Source organism: Delphinus delphis, chromosome 3 (genome assembly GCF_949987515.2).
Source record: "Delphinus delphis chromosome 3, mDelDel1.2, whole genome shotgun sequence".
Taxonomy (NCBI): domain Eukaryota; kingdom Metazoa; phylum Chordata; class Mammalia; order Artiodactyla; family Delphinidae; genus Delphinus; species Delphinus delphis.
Genome location: NC_082685.1, coordinates 160924655 through 160943667, shown reverse-complemented (window position 1 = coordinate 160943667; position 19013 = coordinate 160924655). Strand labels below are relative to the sequence as shown.

The following is a 19013-nucleotide window of genomic DNA, read 5'->3' as shown; positions in this document are numbered from 1 at the left end:
AGGACTTCTACCAGCTGGGTTAGCAAAATGCAGTTAGTAGGGGACACCACAGTTTCATAGTATTTCCTAATCTGTGGCCAGAATTGGCCAGTTAAAGCAGCATGAGGTCCTTGCTGATTCCCTTAGGCTTGCTGTTATCTTGTTTAGGAAGGGAAAAGGAAAAAAAAAATCATTAAATTAAAAACAAATTGATTACTTATGTGGTAAATGTTTTTTTAAATTTCAGTGAAGGAGTAAACTTCTGAAACATTTTTACCTCTGATCCTGTTTTTTCTTTTTTCTTGAGATAAAATTCACATACCATAAATCCACCTTTTATTTTTTATTTATGTTCTAGATTTATTTTTTAAATCCCCCTTTTAAAAGTGTACAGCCTAGTAGATTTTAGTGTACTCGCAAGGTGGTGGAAGCATCACCATTCCCAGCCCCTGATTCCTCCACCCCTCAACTCTGGCAATTGCCAATCTACTTTTTTGCCCTGACCCCACTTTAATACATATCAGGGCTATTTATTATGGTAACTTTGTAAAAGCTCTCCATGTGAGTGGCTTTTAGTAAATTAAGTCTAAGTGGAATAGCCAGGGCTTTGAAAAAGCAGGCCAGAGGATCGGCGATTCTGTGAGATGCCCGTTAGCTCAAGATCTCTAAGAAACCAGTGTGGACTCCTTAAGCTTCAGTATTTCTGATCCTGTCTCATCTCCGGATCCCCTAAAAAGTAGTCCTTTTGAATGAGGTGAGTGACGTGTCTAACTTCATGCATGACGTCAGAGGAGGGGCAGTAAAAGAAGTGTCCTGTAGTTTATGTTTAATGTTATATCTATAAAAGTAGGTATATTTATGGTATACATATTCAGTGTATTACATATTTAATGTTGTGCGTGTGTGTACGTTTTATATATATATATGTACGTGTGTGTATATAATGTCAACCACTTCATGTGGCTCCTGTGCCACTAGGGTTTGGTCTGGGCCATGAAAGAACTCACAGGCAGCCACCAGAATTAAGAACACCTTTTTTCCCTTAACTTTTTATCATGGAACATTTCAACGTCCAAAAGGAGAGAGAATGGTATAGAAAACTGCCGTGAATCCATGGGTCACCTCAGTCATCTTGTTTCATCTATATTCCTTGAAAGGCTTTAAAAAAACCTCAATATACCACATAGACATAAAAATGAATAATAACTTTGATCTATAAAACGCTAAGCAGTATTCATATTTCCGTTTGTCTCGTAATTTGTTTTTACAGGATGTATACTGCAGTTGGTTGATGTGTCTGATGTATCTTTTAATCTTCAGCTTCCTCCTCTTCATCCTTTTTGTGTCACTCCTGTATGTTTATTAAATGAGGAAACTGTGTTTTCCTGTAGATTTCCCTACATTTTGCTGGTTGCGTCCCCGGGGGGTCATGTCACGTGTTCCCCTTGCCCCGTGTTTCCTGTGAGCTAGGAGCTGGATCTTGACGCTTGGTTTTGCAGGGAAATAGGCAGAAAATTTTAATGGGTAGTGTTGGGTGGTTCTACTGGGAGTTTTATTGGGAGAGTCTGGTTGTCTCTCTTTTATGACGTTATGATAATTATTGCTTCGATGTAATATTTTTTAGGGTTACAAAATAGTGATAATCTAATTATATCCTTTTTTCTTCATTTGTCAACTTGGGTATTCCATAAAGAGAAACGTCCCAATCAGCTTCTTGGTTTCCCTGAGAACACAGTTCATACAGGAAAGGAGGAAAAACGATTGATGCTTGTCCCTTATTAGTTTTCAGACACATCATTAGTCATTTCAGACTAATAAAAAGACCATTGAGTTTTTTTTTAAGTGTCATTTTGAGTTCATGATTTTAAATATATTTGATGTGTTTCAATTGTACATTTCTTTTTTTTGTTTTCGGCCACATGGCTCGGCTTGTGGGTTCTTAGTTCCCCGACCAGGGATTGAACCCAGGCAGTGAAAGTGCTGAGTCCTGACCACTGGACCGCCAGGGAATTCCCCCACTGTACATTTCTTTTTCTCTTGCGAAGTTAAAATGTTCCCATCCTTTGGCCAGTGGGAGCCTCTTCAGATGGGCTCCTGAATCCAAGTACCACAATATTACAGCTTCTCTCTCTGCTGATGTTACAAGATATTTCAGGCCCATCTTGTCTGTTTCCTGCTCCATGTCTGCAATCAGCCATTTCTCTAAAGCGCCCTGGTTCTTTTGCATGGGGAATGGTGCAGGGTACTGGGGAAGCTTGCTGTGCTGGGTGGGTCACTGTTTCTGAGCCTCTTCAGTGGACACATTTAGGAAATCTGTATATATATGTTTTCTAAGTGAGAAAAGATATCATGGCTTCATACTCAGGTTTCCAATTCAAATATAGAATTACAGATATTTTATTTTTCTTTGATTTTATATCTGCATCTCCTTTTCTTTTCCTTTTGCTGAAAATCTTTGTGCCTACCCTCATCAACCTAATTACTTATTTACATTGTAATACTGATGTTATCACCACAGTATGACTACCAAATGTAACTTAACACTTCTGTTCTTTTGTTGTCCTAAGGGTACATACCACTAAGAACGTACAGCCCTATTACTGTGTTTTAAAGTCACAAAAAATAGTTCCTCTCCGCGTAGATCAAGTTCTTCCCAACCTGAAACTCAGGATCATTTGTCTTATTTAACTTTACATTTTTAAGGCTTAAAAAAACCACTTAATCTTGCTTCAATATTAAGTAAAATGTGTACATCATTTGAGGTTTAAAAACTAAAAAAAAGTTAAAAGATAAGGTGTACTCAAAGAAATCTAGTTTCTCTCCTTGCCTCATCCACCCTGTACCTTCCCTCCCCAGTAGGTAAACTTTTTTGCTTTCGTTTTCTTCAGTGTTGGTTTATTTCTTATACCTTTAAAACACAAGCAGTCTCCGTCTCTGTCCGTCCACCTATTCTCACCTCCCCGCCGCCGCCCCCAGACCAGACAGTGATGTACTTTGCACCATTTTCTCTGCCTTTCTGCTTTCCCCTTAAACAGTATTCTAGAGAGAGTAGTGTATAGCAGGACAAACGGAGATCCGCCATCCCTTTTACAGTTGTATATAACTGTGCTGCGTACGCACCCTAGCTTATTCAGTCAGCTGTCTGTTGACGAGCATTTGGGTAACTCTTTGAGAATAGCTTTTTTTGGGCAAGGTGAACACTGACCTTTGTAAATGGGGGAATTTACAGGAATATAGCATCTTATTGCCCAGAGGTTTGCTGTTAGTGTTGAGACCACTGACTCTAGTTCTTGTTTCAGTTTTGCAGAAAATTCCACGTTTCTTGAGAAGGGAAGGGGGACCTCCCACTCATTTTGTGTATTCTAGTTAGCATCTAGCACTGTCCCAGGCTGTAGTGACTGACTGGAGGGCCAGGTGCCTCTAGAGACCTTCCTTCCACACAGAGTACAGAGTCCCCTTAGAGTCTTCATTCGAGACGGTGTGTAAGCGAGTTTCTGATTCCCAGGATTAGGCAGCGACAAGGTATGAGTGGTGAGCGTGTGACGGTCAGGGCTGGCCTTCTGTTGGCCTCGAGCAGGGACCCAGTGGGCACCCTCTTACCAGAGTTTTGTTAGTCCGTAGCAGGCTTAATAGATAGTAGCCATAATTTCTCTTTCACAGACTGCACTTTCTCAGAGCTTTGCTTTGGAAAAGTTTGCTTTTCATGGTTAGTGAGTTGCTGTTCCTCAGGGGGAGTGAAGAACCATTTTCAATGGTATTCGAAACCGGAAATTCAGATGGGGACCATGCAGAGAACAGTACTGTTGGTCCATTGAAATTTATATTATACTTCGCAAAGTAAGAATGCCTTTCTTACAAAAGAAGTTTATTCTCAATATTGTAAGTCACTATACTTCAATTAAAAAAAAAAGAAAGAAAAAAGTTTCTTCTACTTGGGTAAGAGGTGAGTTTTTATCAATTCATTTAAAGAAAAAGGGGTGACTCTGAAACTGGCTGCTTCTGTGGTCATTCTGGGCCACACTGCTCAAGAGACCGAGTCCCCTGAAGTTACCTCTCATAAGAGGGAAATGAGTATCGCTGGGTTTATTAGGAAAAGAAGCGTCACACAGATATATATATAGCTATTACGTAGACCTTTTCCAGCCTTCTTCTGATATTAAAGTAAACCTCAGTTCGTTTAGCATCTGCGTTTCTATAGGAGTGTTCATCAGGCATTTCCATTTTTAACTTCCTGATACCTGATAGTAGGTATTTTGAATTAACTTTGTTTGGAGTATAAAAGAGGAATCCGTTCATTCAGTGACTATTTACTGAATACCTCCTGTGTACCAGCCTGAGAGGGTATAAGATGTCAGTGAGTGAACAGAGATGCCTGCCTCTGGGGGCTTCCGTTCTAGTGGGGAGACAGACAAACAGAAAGAATGTGTGATGTGTATCGTTTGCTAGAAGGTGATAGGTGCCTCACCGAAGTAAAATGTAGTGGCGTGGGGAGGAATGGCAGAGAGGATGCCGTTTTTATAAGAATTGAGAATAGTGTCATCGTGATCGGAAACTTCACGTTTTTTGCCTTGTTTTTCGGCTAACCCAGCATTTGGATAGGCAGATAATCCTGAATGGGCTGTTGGTTTTTGGTTCCAGACACGTAGAGGTCCAGAAGCTGTGAAGCTCTCATACGCAGGTATCCTGTGACGTTGGTAGGTGCAGGAAATGGACTTCCTGCCCTTTTCTTTTCATCATAGGAACTGAGGCGCTGAGTTTCCCGTCTATAAAGTGGGACTGACATCTGTCCGTCCCGCCTCACTGTGAGGCTGGGGGTTGACATCAGCCACATAGGAGTGTCTAGTAGATGGAGCTTTTATGAACTGCAGCGTCATTGTTTTTATTACTTCAGGAACCGAAACTGTGAATTTGTGGCTTTTCTGCTTCATAACTGGGTCAGTGTTTTCATTTGTGTACCTTCTGTGACATTGGCAACCAAGTTAAATCTTGGGGAATATAATATAAACAAACATCTGTGGAGTTGATGTTTAAGCTCCTTAAGGGTCAGAGACTGTATTCTTCTGAACTAATACTCATGGTTCTAAGATTTTGTTTTTAAACCTCACTGGGAGGGGTCCTCATATGGATGATTCGCACCTGCCTGTCACTGACTGTGACACACCACAGATTGGAAGATGCACCCCCATGCAGGGAGGTTTGCAAGTGAAAAGAAATTATTAAATTATTTAATGGGGAATAGTCCATCTTTACTTCACAAGTGATTTTTTCTTAAAATGATTTTATTTATTTATTTATTTGGTTGCTTTGGGTCTTCGTTGCGGCTCACGGGCTTTCTCTAGTTGTGGCGAGCGGGGGCTACTCTTCGTTGTGGTGCGCGGGCTCCTCATTGCGGTGACTTCTCTTGTTGCGGAACGTGGGCTCTAGGCACGCGAGCTTCAGTAGTTGTGGCTCGCAGGCTCTAGAACGCAGGCTCAGTAGTTGTGGCTCGCAGGCTTCAGTAGTTGTGTCTCGTGGGCTCTAGAGCGCAGGCTCAGTAGTTGTGGCGCACAGGCTTAGTTGCACCACGGCATGTGGGATCTTCCCGGACCAGGGGTCGAACCCGTGTCCCCTGCATTGGCAGGCGATTCTTAACCACTGTGCCACCAGGGAAGTCCCTCATAAGTGATTTTTGATGAAGTTCTAAAATTATTGTGGTGAGTTTTCTGAAACTCTTCTGGGAACGGGCAAAAGACAAAATGATTTTTTGCCCCTCTGTCTTAAAATTCAAGTTCAGGTTTAGGTAAGCTTTTTTTAGGACACGAATGAGAGCCTGTTTCGTGGACGAGCTTGCTGGCAGTTCCCTGGGGGCTCCTCACCAGCACCACCAGCTCGAGGGCATCTCTCATCGACAGTGGAGCAGTCACAGAGGCAGCCAGCACTTCGGCACACACCTGCAGCTTGTCGTCACTCATGGAGTGAACAGAATGACGGCGTGCACACCTGTTGACTCCCCCATGGCTGTCTTAGGTGGGCGGATTTTGGATTCTACTTTTCACAGCCATGCTGGAGCCCACCTTGCTCGCGTTGTGAGATATGATGACCCCAGAAGGAGGACAGTCGAGCAGGGGTCATGGGCATTTAGTCTCCCTAATGAGCCACACATTATGTTGCATTTAAAAATATTAAGAATGGTGGTCCAGAAAAATGTGAGATGCTGTTCTTTTTACCAAAAGTGAGGTGAATGTTTTAATACAAATATCATACTATATGTTTTAAAACTCACATTTCTGTAATATGTCGCTGTATATTTTTTTAATCTTTGAGTATACTTGCTTTACAGTGGTGTGTTAGTTTCTGCTTTATAACAAAGTGAATCAGCTGTACATATACATATATCCCCATATCTCCTCCTTCTTGCATCTCCCTCCCACCCTCCCTATCCCACCCCTCTAGGTGGTCACAAAGCACTGAGTTCATCTCCCTGTGCTATGCGGCTGCTTCCCACTAGCTATCTGTTTTACATTTGGTAGTGTATATATGTCCATGCCACTCTCTCACTTCGTCCCATCTTACCCTTCCCCCTCCCCGTGTCCTCAAGTCCATTCTCTGCATCTGCGTCTTTATTCCTGTCCTGCCCCTGGGTTCCTCAGAACCATATATATATATATATATTTTAGATTTCATATATATGTGTTAGCATACAGTATTTATTTTTCTCTTTCTGACTTACTTCACTCTGTATGACAGACTCTAGGTCCATCCACCTCAGTACAAATAACTCAATTTCATTTCTTTTTATGGCTGAGTAATGTTCCATTGTATATATGTGCCACATCTTCTTTATCCATTCATCTGTCGATGGACACTTAGGTTGCTTCCATGTCCTGGCTATTGTAAATAGAGCTGCATTGAACATTGTGGTACATGACTCTTTTTGAATTATGGTTTTCTCAGGGTATATGCCCAGTAGTGGGATTGCTGGGCCATATGGTAGTTCTATTTTTAGTTTTTTAAGGAATCTCCATACTGTTCTCCATAGTGGCTGTATAAATTTACATTCCCACCAATAGTTCAGGAGGGTTCCCTTTTGTTCACACCCTCTCCATCATTCATTGTTTGTAGATTTTTGATGATGGCCATTCTGACTGGTGTGAGGTGATACCTCATTGTAGTTTTGATTTGCATTTCTCTAATGATTAGTGATGTTGAGCATCCTTTCATGGCAATCTGTATATCTTCTTTGGAGAAATGTCTATTTAGGTTTTCTGCCCATTTTTGGATTGAGTTGTTTGTTTTTTTGATATTGAGCTGCAAGAGCTGCTTGTAAATTTTGGAGATTAATCCTTTGTCAGTTGCTTCATTTGCAAATATTTTCTCCCATTCTGAGGGTTGTCTTTTCGTCTTGTTTATGGTTTCCTTTGCTGTGCAAAAGCTTTTATGTTTCATTAGGTCCCATTTGTTTATTTTTATTTCCATTTCTCTAGGAGGCAGGTCAAAAAGGATCTTGCTGTGATTTATGTCATAGAGTGTTTTGCCTACGTTTTCCTCTAAGAGTTTGATAGTGTCTGGCCTTACATTTAGGTCTTCAATCCAGTTTGAGTTTACTTTTGCGTATGGTGTTAGGGAGTGTTCTAATTTCATTTTTTTACATGTAGCTGTCCAGTTTTCCCAGCACCACTTATTGAAGAGGCTGTCTTTTCTCCATTGTATATTCTTGCCTCCTTTATCAAAGATAAGCTGGCCATATGTGCATGGGTTTATCTCTGGGCTTTCTATCCTGTTCCATTGATCGATATTTCTGTTTTTGTGCCAGTACCATACTGTCTTGATTACTGTAGCTTTGAAGTATAGTCTAAAGCCTGGGAGCCTGATTGCTCCAGGTCTGTTTTTCTTTCTCAAGATGTCTTTGGCTATTCGGGGTCTTTTGTGTTTCCATACAAATTGTGAAATTTTTTGTTCTAGTTCTGTGAAAAATGCCATTGGTAGTTTGATAGGGATTGCACTGAATCTGTAGATTGCTTTGCGTAGTATAGTCATTTTCACAATGTTGTTTCTTCCAATCCAAGAACATGGTATATCTCTCCATCTGTTGGTATCATCTTTAATTTCTTTCATCAGTGTCTCATAGTTTTCTGAATACAGGTCTTTTGTCTCCTTAGGTTGGTTTATTCCTATGTATTTTTTTCTTTTTGTTGCAGTGGTAAATGGGAGTATTTCCTTAATTTCTCTTTCTGATTTTTCATCATTAGTGTATAGGAATGCAAGAGATTGCTGTGCATTAATTTTGTATCCTGCTACTTTACCAGATTCATTGATTAGCTCTAGTGGTTTTCTGGTAACATCTTTAGGATTCTCTGTGTATAGTAGCATGTCATCTGCAAATGGTGACAGTTTTACTTCTTATTTGGCGATTTGGATTCCTGTTATTTCTTTTCCTTCTCTGATTGCTGTGGCTAAAACTTCCAAAACTGTGTTGAATAATAGTGGTGAGAGTGAACAATCTTGTCTTGTTCTGGATCTCAGAGGAAATGGTTTCAGTTTTTCACCATTGAGAACAATGTTGGCTGTGGGTTTGTCATATATGGCCTTTATTATGTTGAGGTAAGTTCCTTCTATGCCTATTTTCTGGAGGGTTTTTATCATAAATGGGTGTTGAATTTTGTCGAAAGCTTTTTCTACATCTATTGAGATGGTCATATGGTGTTTCTCCTTCAGTTTGTTAATATGGTTTATCACATTGATTTGCGTATATTGAAGAATCCTTGCATTCCTGGGATAAAACCCACTTGATTGTGGTGTATGATCCTTTTGATGTGCTGTTGAATTCTGTTTGCTAGTATTTTGTTGAGGATTTTTGTGTCTGTGTTTATCAGTGATATTGGCCTGTAGTTTTCTTTCTTTGTGATATTTTTGTCTGGTTTTGATGTCAGGGTGATGGTGGCATCATAGAATAAGTTTGGGAGTGTTTCTTCCTCTGCTATATTTTGGAAGAGTTTGAGAAGGATAGGTGTTAGTGCTTCTCTAAATGTTTGATAGAATTTGCCTGTGAATCCATCTGATCCTGGGCTTTTGTTTGTTGGAAGATTTTTAATCACAGTCTCAATTTCAGTGCCTGTGATTGGTCTGTTTTTATTTTCTATTTTCTTCCTGGTTCAGTCTCTGAAGGTTGTGCTTTTCTTAGAATTTGTCCATTTCTTCCAGGTTGTTCATTTTATTGGCATACAGTTGCTTGAAGTAATCTCTCCTGATCCTTTGTATTTCTGCAGTGTCAGTTGTTACTTCCCCTTTTTCATTTCTACATCTGTTGATGTGAGTCTCCTCCCTTTTTTTCTTCATGAGTCTGGTTAGTGGTTTATCAATTTTGTGTATCTTCTCAAAGAACCAGCTTTTAAATTTATTGATCTTTGCTATTGTTTTCTTCATTCCTTTTCCATTTATTTCTGATCTGATCTTTATGATTTCTTCCCTTCTGGTAACTTTGGGTTTTGTTTTTTCTTCTTTCTCTAATTGCTTTGGGTGTAAGCTTAGGTTATTTATTTGAGATGTTCCTTGTTTCTTGAGGTAGGATTGTATTGCTATAAACTTTCCTCTTAGAACTGATTTTGCTGCATCCCATAGGTTTTGGATCATCGTGTTTTCATTGTCATTTGTTCCTAGGTATTTTTTGATTTCCTCGTTGATTTCTTCAGTGATCTCTTGGTTATTTAGTAGTGTATTGTTTAGCCTCCATGTGTTTGTGTTTTTTACAGATTTTTTTCCCTGTAATTGATATCTAGTCTCATAGCGTTGTGGTTGGAAAAGATACTTGATACGATTTCAATTTTCTTAAATTTACCAAGGCATGATTTGTGACCCAAGCTATGATCTACCCTGGAGAATGTTCCCATGAGCACTTGAGAAGAAAGTGTGTATTCTGTTGTTTTCGGATGGAATGTCCTATAAATACAAATTAAGTCTATCATGTTTAATGTATCATTTAAAGCTTGTGTTTCCTTATATATTTTCATTTTGGATGATCTGTCCATTGGTGAAAGTGGGTGTTAAAAGTCCCGTACTATGATTGTGTTACTGTCGATATCCCCTTTTATGGCTGTTAGCATTTGCCTTAGTATTGAGGTGCTCCTATGTTGGGTGCATAAATATTTACAATTATATCTTCTTCTTGGAGTGATCCCTTGATCATTATGTAGTGTCCTTCTTTGTCTCTTCTAATAGTCCTTATTTTAAAATCTATTTTTTCTGATATGAGAATTGCCACTCCAGCTTTCTTTTGATTTCCATTTGCATGGAATATCTTTTCCCATCCCCTAACTTTCAGTCTGTATGTGTCCCTAGGTCTGAATTACCTCTCTTTTAAACAGCATATATATGTGTCTTGTTTTTGTATCCATTCTGCCAGTCTGTGTCTTTTGGTTGGAGCATTTAATCCATTTACATTTAAGGTAATTATCGATATGTATATTCCCATTACCATTTTCTTAATTGTTTTGGGTTTGTTATTGTAGGTCTTTTCCTTCTCTTGTGTTTCCCGCCAAGAGAAGTTTCTTTAGCATTTGTTGTAAAGCTGGTTTGGTGGTGCTGAATTCTCTTAGGTTTTGCTTGTCTGAAAAGCTTTTGATTTCTCCATCAAATCTGAATGAGATCCTTGCTGGGTAGAGTAATCTTGGTTGTAGGTTCTTCTCTTTCATCACTTTATCCTGCCACTCGCTTCTGGCCTGCTGAGTTTCTCCTGATAAATCAGCTGATAACCTTATGGGGATTCCCTTGTATTTTATTTTTTGTTTTTCCCTTGCTGCTTTTAATAATTTTTCTTTGTATTTAATTTTTGTTAGTTTGATTAATATGTGACTTTGTGTGTTTTTCCTAGGGTTTATCCTGTTTGGGATTATCTGTGCTTCCTGGACTTGGGTGACTATTTCCTTTCCCATGTTAGGGAAGTTTTCAACTATAATCTCTTCAAATACTTTCTCAGACCCTTTCTTTTTCTCTTCTTCTTCTGGGACCCCTATAATTCGAATGTTGGTGTGTTTAGTGTTGTCTCATAGGTCTCTGAGACTGTCTTCAATTCTTCTCATTCTTTTTTCTATATTCTTCTCTGTGGGACTTATTTCCACTATTTTATCTTCCAGGTCACTTATCCATTCTTCTGCCTCAGTTATTCTGCTATTGATTCCTTCTAGAGAATTTTAAATTTCATTTATTGTGTTGTTCTTCATTGTTTGTTTGCTCTTTAGTTCTTCTAGATCCTTGTTAAACATTTCTTGTATTTTCTCCGTTCTATTTCCAGGATTTTGGATCATCTTTACTATCATTACTCTGAATTCTTTTTCAGGTAGACTGCCTATTTCCTCTTCCTTCATTTGGTCTGTTGGGTTTTTACGTTGCTGCTTCATCTGCTGTGTGTTTCTCTGTCTTCTCATGTTGCTTAACTTACTGTGTTTGGGGTCTGGTTTTCGCAGTCTGCAGGTTCGTAGTTCCCGTTGTTTTTGATGTCTGCCCCCAGTGGCTGAGGTTGGTTCAGTGGGCTGTGTAGGCTTCCTGGTGGAGGGGACTAGTGCCTGTGTTCTGGTGGATGAGGCTAGATCTTGTCTCTGGTGAGCAGGATCGTGTCTGTTGGTGTGTTTTGGGGTGTCTGTGACCTTATTATGATTTTAGGCAGCCTCTCTGCTAATGGGTCAGTTTGTGTTCCTGTCTTGCTATTTGTTTGGCCTAGGGTGTCCAGCACTGTAGCTTGCTGGTTGTTGAGTGGAGCTGGGTCTTGGCATTGTGATGGAGATATCTGGGAGAGCTTTTGCCATTTGATATTATGTGGAGCTGGGAGGTCTCTGGTGGACCAATGTCCTGAACTCGGCTCTCCCACCTCAGAGACTCAGGCTTGACACCTGGCTGGAGCACCAAGACCCTGTCAGCCACAGGGCTCAGAAGAAAAGGGAGAAAGAAAGAGAGGGAGGGAGGGAGGGAGGAAAAACTAAAATAAAATAGAATAAAGATTTTAAGATAAAAAATTTAAAAATGATTAAAAAGTAAAAAGAAAAAAAATGGACAGACAGAACGCTTGATAAATGGTAAAAGCGAAGCTATGCAGACAGAATCACACCAAGAAGCGTACACATACACACTCACAAAAAGAGAAAAAGGAAAAGAAAGTATATATCTTTTGGGAAGTCTGAGGTCTTCTGCCAGCATTCAGTAGGTGTTCTGTAGGAGCTGTTCCACATGTAGATGTATTTCTGATGTATTTGTGGGGAGGAAAGTGATCTCTGTGTCTTACTCCTCCGCCATCCTGAAGGTCTCTCTTATATTTTTGATCAAGGAGATTGATTCTGTTTTGAAAGGAATGAAAGATTTTGGGAAATAAAAAATACTGCATTTGTTACTGGTCTTATCTTGGGGACAAGAGGTATTCCAAAAAAACTAGAGCCAATGATTTTTCCCTAAAATTACTGTCTGGTATTTTAGAAGATTACTTCATAATGTCATTCTACCATTTACAATAATACTGCTTCTCACTTTTCTGTTTTTTTAGTGTTTAAGTTTTTTACTCTCCACACGTAATACAGTTCTTCAGCTAAAACAGGAGTAATGAGACAAAATGGTTCTGAAAAGTACAATAGAAAAATATTGTCCACTGGTTTATTTTTCCAAATGAGTAATAGGCTATTTACAAATAAGTAGATCTCCAGTGATGTATATTAAAATGGCAAATCTATTACTGTTTGAAATCTAAATTAAAAAAAATTTACTGCTTCTCACTTTTAATAGTACTTTTCATTCCTTCTGATATTCTTATTATTTAGAAAGAAGTAAAGCCACTAGTTTGAAAAATTATGCAAGTTCTTATCAGGGCAAAGGGCCCAGTTGTGACATGCTGGCATGGTCCCTTTGTCTTTATATAAGCTCTTTGAGCCTCAGTATCTTTCATGATAAAGGCGGCGCGAGGAAATCTCCTAACAGGATCCTTGTGATGATCAGATCAGAACGCGTGTGTCAAGCACTTGATGCCATACCCAGCGTGTGTCAGCTGTGATGTCGTGTTGTTCCTATTTAATACCTGGGTTATTGGATTTATAAATAATTTAACATCTTCCTGGGCTTCGTAACCTAACAGTACATGTGGGTCAGTTTAAGTGTTCAGAATCAGCACTTAGTTTTATTACTGTTGAGGGGAATTGTTAATCATTCTAGGACATGGTAAAGACCCATGTTGGTAAAAATGTGTTTTTAAAATGCCTGCGTCTTCTGCTGAATATGTTTTTGGCATTCTAAAAGTAAAGAATTTGGTTTTCTCTTGTTTGCTTGCCTGCTTGCTTGCTTTTTGCTTGCTTTTTCAGTTACGTCTGCTGACAAGGTAAATAATTAAGATGAGAAAATAATTGTTTCATGTTGTGGCTTGAATTTTGAGATCTTATTGCTGTACTTCTAGAAAGAGATGACCGGAGCTGTAAAACTAAATGAAGCATGCACTTGGGAAAACAAAGTTTTCTTTCTCTGTGTTCTTTTCTGAAAACCCTAATAGAAGTAATAAAATAAATAGAGTAGTTTCACCAGAAATGTTCAGTGATACCCAGCAGACCTCCTTAGGATTGTATCCATGTTCATGAGAAGCGTTTCTGCCTTCCTGTCAAAGGCCAGTCACGTGAGATTTGTGCTCAGTGTGTAATGTAATATTTCTAAAGTTCTTAAGCTAATTTAGTTCTATTTGAAAATTCTTGTGTGCCAATCTCTCCCTCTCTCTCTTTTTTTTGCTTTTGTGTGTGTGTGGCTTTGTGTGAGAGAGTGGGGAAGCTTGACCACAGGGGTCAGGTACTGCCCTTGAGAGGGGAAGGTGCCCTGGATCCCAGATTATATAAAGTAGCCGTCAGTGCAGAGTTTGAAGAACATTTCTGTCTTTTCCCTTTCATGAGTTAAAGCCCAGTTTGGTTGGTAGCAAAGAGACAGAGCTGAGAGTGACGGGGAGGGAAGGAGAGGGGACAGTGTGGAGGAGAGAGAGAGAGGGAGACAGAGAAAGGGAGAGAGAGAGGGCGTGGTTTTTTTTAAAAAAATATTTATTTATTTGGTTGCACCGGGTCATAGTTGCAGCACTTGGGCTCCTTAGTTGTGGCCGGCGGGCTCCTTAGTTCTGGCTGGCAAGCTCCTTGCTTGTGGCATGAATGTGGGATTTAGTTCCCTGACCAGGGATCAAACCTGGGCCCCTTGCATTAGGAGCGCAGAGTCTTATCCACTGTGCCACCAGGGAAGTCCCCGGAGGTGGGAGTTTAAGGTGATGGAAGCACGTATACATGAAACCTTTTTTTCTCTCCAAACATGAAACTGAATAAAGGAGGGAACAAACACTGGAAGAAAGAGCCAGAACCTTCTGTGATACCTTCCATGTGGTGTGCAAAACTCAGACTTCATCATCGGCGTCCTGGGCAGGATGGCATTGCCACCTGTCTCAGGGGAGCCAGGGATGCCGGCTTTTCGTGGGTCCTGCTGGGCCAGGAGGGCTGGGGGCACAGCTTCGCGAGAGTGGGTGGGCAGCTGCAATGCTGGGCGCCCAGTGGCCCATAGAGTCCTGTTTCCTCTTGTTTCTGTCTGAGCCTCTTCCACATGTTTGTTTCCAGGTGGCAGAGATAAGCGCGGGGGTCCCATCCTAACCTTCCCGGCCCGCAGCAATCATGACAGGATACGGCAGGAGGACCTCCGGAGGCTCATTTCCTACCTGGCCTGTATCCCCAGGTGAGTCCCGCGTGGTCGTGGCTGGTCCCTGTCCCAGAGGTGCAGCGCTGCACACACTCCCCAGAAAACAGCCCACAGGAGCCTGGATTCTGATCAAAGAGCTGTCAAGTGAAGATCATGGTCTTTCTCCTTATTTTCCTTTTGTGACCCTCCTCGGTGCGGGGCTGAGAAGGGCAGTGTTCTGAGTGAGCAGACTTGTGTGGTGGCGATGGGGGTGGCTTGGCCACCGGGCGGGGACCTTAGGTTGTGGTGCCCAAGGCGGAGGTAAAGCAGAGATGATCCTGATAACGGAGACCCGGCGGGCCGGAGGCTCACCAGTGGAGTGTGGTTTCCGAGAGGAACTTTCTGGCTCTGTGCTGCGCTTCAGTTCCTGGGAAGTATTCGGTTGATTTGTAGCGTGAACTTTGCAGGGCATTCAGAATCCCTACCAGCTCATGTCCCAGGACATGGAGTTTGGGAGCTCTCATTCAATCTGCGACCCGCTAGTGACAGCCAGGGGGATTTTCGGCGTAGACGCCGAGGAACACGAGGAATAGGCAAGGCTTTATTTTCTGGAGAGCCCTGACGTGAGGAGCGGTTAACAGCAGTGGGCCAGCGTGTATACCTGCGGAGTCTAGCATCTTTGCTTCTGCTCTAGAAACATATTACTGAGGTTTTACCTACAGAGCGAGCTGACAGCTGGCAGAGGAAACCCTCCCCCGCCTCCCACATTAACATCTCCATTTAATGGTTAAGATTAATTTTTGGAAAACAGAGTGCTGCTCTGATATGATCCAAGCATACAACCAGGCCTGGCATAAGAGGTGGCTGTGTGCCGGGGATCGGAGTGGGACCGCCTGTGGGGAAGAGGTACTCTCACCCCAGAAGGGGGTGTGCTAAAGCGGGGCATGGCTGATGTGCGCCAGTGAAGAGGGGTTTCCTAGGAGACCACACGAGCGCAGGAAAAAGGACCCTCGGTCATGATATAGACTAACGAGTAGCCGTAAGGAACATGTTATGCCGGGAAAGCATAAAAGACGGTCAACAGCAGCCTAGTGGATTCTAAAGTTTGAGGTGGGTGTAACAGATCGCCCACGGAGCAGGGCTGGTGACTCTCCCCCGACCTCTTTGGGTTGACACCAGCCAGGGAAACAGCACTGTCCTCTGGCAACCCATCCTCACTGTGGCTGAGGAAGGTCAGCTTTGGTGTCGATGGTCTGAGCTTCAGAGGGGGTTCTTGGGTTTTGCTGTAGGGTATCCTTTGTGGGAAAGCTATTACATCCAATCGTCAGCAACATACTAATGGGCCCCTGCTTAAATATGTGGAAAAGTTTTCCCTTTCCTCTTACCCTGATATTTTCTTGGACTGTTGAACTGTTGAAATCACAGAGTTGGAAAGAGTTTTAGAAGTTATTTACTACTCACTGTCACTTATAAATAACAACATAGTTTACAGCCACTACTTACTGAGCTCTTACTATGTGCCATGTGCTGTGCTAATGATGAAAAAGAAACAGATACAGACGATGATGTGAAAAAACAAATCCCTGCCATCCAAAATGATGCTTGGTGTATAGTTCAATGAAACACAAGTTGAATTTCACCCAGGTGATCTTTTAGAAAACATTTCCACCGTTGGAATTCTGTATATAACTTTGGCAACTTGCTTTCCGGTTTTAAAATCCATATTGATTATAAATATAAAAAAACTACTTTTCCTTTCATTGGTATCATAAAGAAATCAATTCAGGTATATTTTGAATCAGCTGGATGACCCACTTTAAAAAAAAAAAAAAACACAAAACTTTGTCCTGGGAATCGTGAGTGTAAACAAAACTAGAGAGAAGCGAACACCCATGGGCCCATCATCCAGCTCCAACGATTATTGGATTCTGCCAATCTTGTCTACTTCCCCAAGAAAACATAGCAAATCCCAGATAGTCTCTCATTTCTCTCATAAGTTCCTCAGTGTGTAGAGTGACCCTCCAAGCACCGAGCACAGTCAGTTCGTTTCATTGCCTGGCTTTGCTTTTGTATTTACAATTTTAAGTGACAGGCAATGCCAGTTTCTTTTTCTTGGTTAATGAGCAAATGAGAGAGATTAATTTGTATGTAAATGATGCGTTTGCCAGATGATAGTGGAGGAAGGTTTCCCAGTGGTCCAAATAGAAGTGGCCACAAAAAGAGTCCTCTCCAGGTCCACCGCAGGTCGTACAGCGACTGACAGAGAGCCTTAGTGCCGCCTTCAGGGAGCCTGCAGAGGTGGGAGCGCTCTGGTTTTAGCCAGACAGTGGGATCAGTGATCATGTCAGGAGATGAATGGTGTGTGAATTTTTGGGGACTTGTGAGTTGGCTTGTTCTTTATTTGAGTCTATAATTTGTTGTTACAGTTTCAGAGTGAAATACACAGTCCTGGGCAGTGGGAGGGGCAGGGGGAGGATGTCCTGTGGGACTCCTGTCTCTGTCCACCACTGTCGATGTTTTCTGCGATGTGATGCTAGCCTTTGGCTGCCCCTCAGCCAGTCAGTTACAGGGCTACACATTCCCGGATTTGGAGAAGTGTGCCATCCGGGAAAGCTTGGGGGTCAGAGTCAGATGGACTGACCTGGTTTACTTAATTTTATGGGTTTTCTGATCTACGAGATGTGATAGTAATCTGTACTTCTCGGATCACTGTATTAATAAGTAAGATTATTTATGCACATGCCCAGCACAGTGTCTGACCTCATGGTAGCTGTCTCAGAAGTGGTACAGTAATGTCCATCTTTCGTATTTGCTCTTCGACTTCCCTTCAGTTGATTTTCTTTTTGCCATGTGTTCTAGAACCACATCATCTTGTCTGTTTTTTTTCTGCGTGGCCTACTGTCTTTGCCTCTTAAAATGTGGCCCCCAGAGTTAAAACATAATGTGATCTGAGAGTAGCGACTAGTTTTGAGTACTGTTGTTTGGGCCACCTTCCCTCCCCTCTCCCTTCCTTAAAAAACAAACAAACAAACAATTAGAATAATAGATTGGTTTTCATATGATTAATTTGCAAGGGAACTTTTCCTTAAATGTGTAGGAGAAAAGTCACAGTGGAACTTCTTCGTGGTGTGATGGGGACTCCTGCACAGAAATGATAATCACGTTAGTCTTGGTGCACCTCTAGGTGTTTATTGCTCTTTTGAATTATACTCATTATGTTCTAGAAAGTTTTGACTTCTTTGGAATGATTTATAGCAACTAAATGGATAAAGCACTCTGACTCTCTTTTGTCACCAATGAAATCATGTGAAACTTTTGAGTTGATTCATTCATGAACGTTCATATAAAAAGGTACCTTCTTCATCTAGGAACTGAAGAAAAGAGAGTTTCTCTTTTTTAGAGACCTGAATTGAAAAAGGACCTTAGTTTCATCTACATTTTAAAAAATCTCACAGCTAAAATGAGGCTCTTAGGTAAAACTGCTGAAATACCTGGTTAACAAGTCACACTTTGCAGTGAGCAGTGCCTTGAAGGAAGAGCGTGGCATGGAGCCCTTGAGCAGCAGCTGTGCTTGTTCATTAGACGCTCAGAAATAGAGCTGTGGCTGTGGTCACGTTTGCAAGTCGCCACTTTCTTAATAACGCGTGGCTTTTAACTTGATAAAGACAGATGGGTGCGAAGGATGTGCACTCCCAGCCCAGTTGGAGTGCTGCTTGCTTTACTTGGAAGTCACCGGTGGGAACAGTTGGATGGCGGAGGCAGGTGACTGGTTAATCCTTCTGTAAGCGCTGTAAGCTCAGGGCACCTTTTGCTTGTGTCTCTCTCCAGCTTGTTCCTCTTGTTAAGCCTGGAGTTATTCAGGATTCCTTCTAAGCCCCGTCAAGTGGGGGGGCTTTGTAGTTTTACGTACACACCACTGTGTAGAGCTATGTGAGGAGAAAGGCTGCCAGAGAATTTACCTTGATAGGGGAAGACCGATGCTTAAAGTGCAGGCACCAAACAGCAGCTCGTACAGCAGCAGAACCTGTTGCCTGACAGCCTCCTGTCTTTGGTGTACGGCAGCAGAACACGAGAGTCTGGAGCAGAAGGTCCCAGCTGGGCAGCAGACATCCGACGTCCTGCTCAGGCAGGTCTAGCCCCAAGGCGCTGTGGAGCCCAGAAGCTTCTACTGAATGGCATCTTGCAGGATGGCAAGCTCCTTTAGAACCCCAGGAAGTTCAGAATGCTTAATTTCAGTGACTTGGGGGATTTTAGGAAGCATTTCTGGGAGTGCCCAGCTACCTCTAAGGATTTGTGAAGGTGACCCGAGACGCTCCCAGGATCGTGGCCCAGGACCTACTTGAGACAGGAGGAGTGATAGCATGAGGAGTGTTGAGCCCTGTTAACTGTTTTTC

At 41.7% G+C, this 19013-nt stretch overlaps 1 protein-coding gene across 4 annotated transcripts in view; it reads left to right on the top strand.

Moving 5' to 3' along the window:
- The window catches only part of TRIO (trio Rho guanine nucleotide exchange factor), a 372133-nt gene that overhangs the window by 134002 nt on the left and 219118 nt on the right, over positions 1-19013 (top strand). For all 4 annotated transcript variants that reach the window (XM_060009655.1, XM_060009656.1, XM_060009659.1 and 1 more), the window contains exon 3: positions 14562-14676. In XM_060009655.1, coding sequence (XP_059865638.1) covers positions 14562-14676 — 115 coding nt within the window. The remainder of the gene's footprint in view (positions 1-14561; positions 14677-19013) is intronic.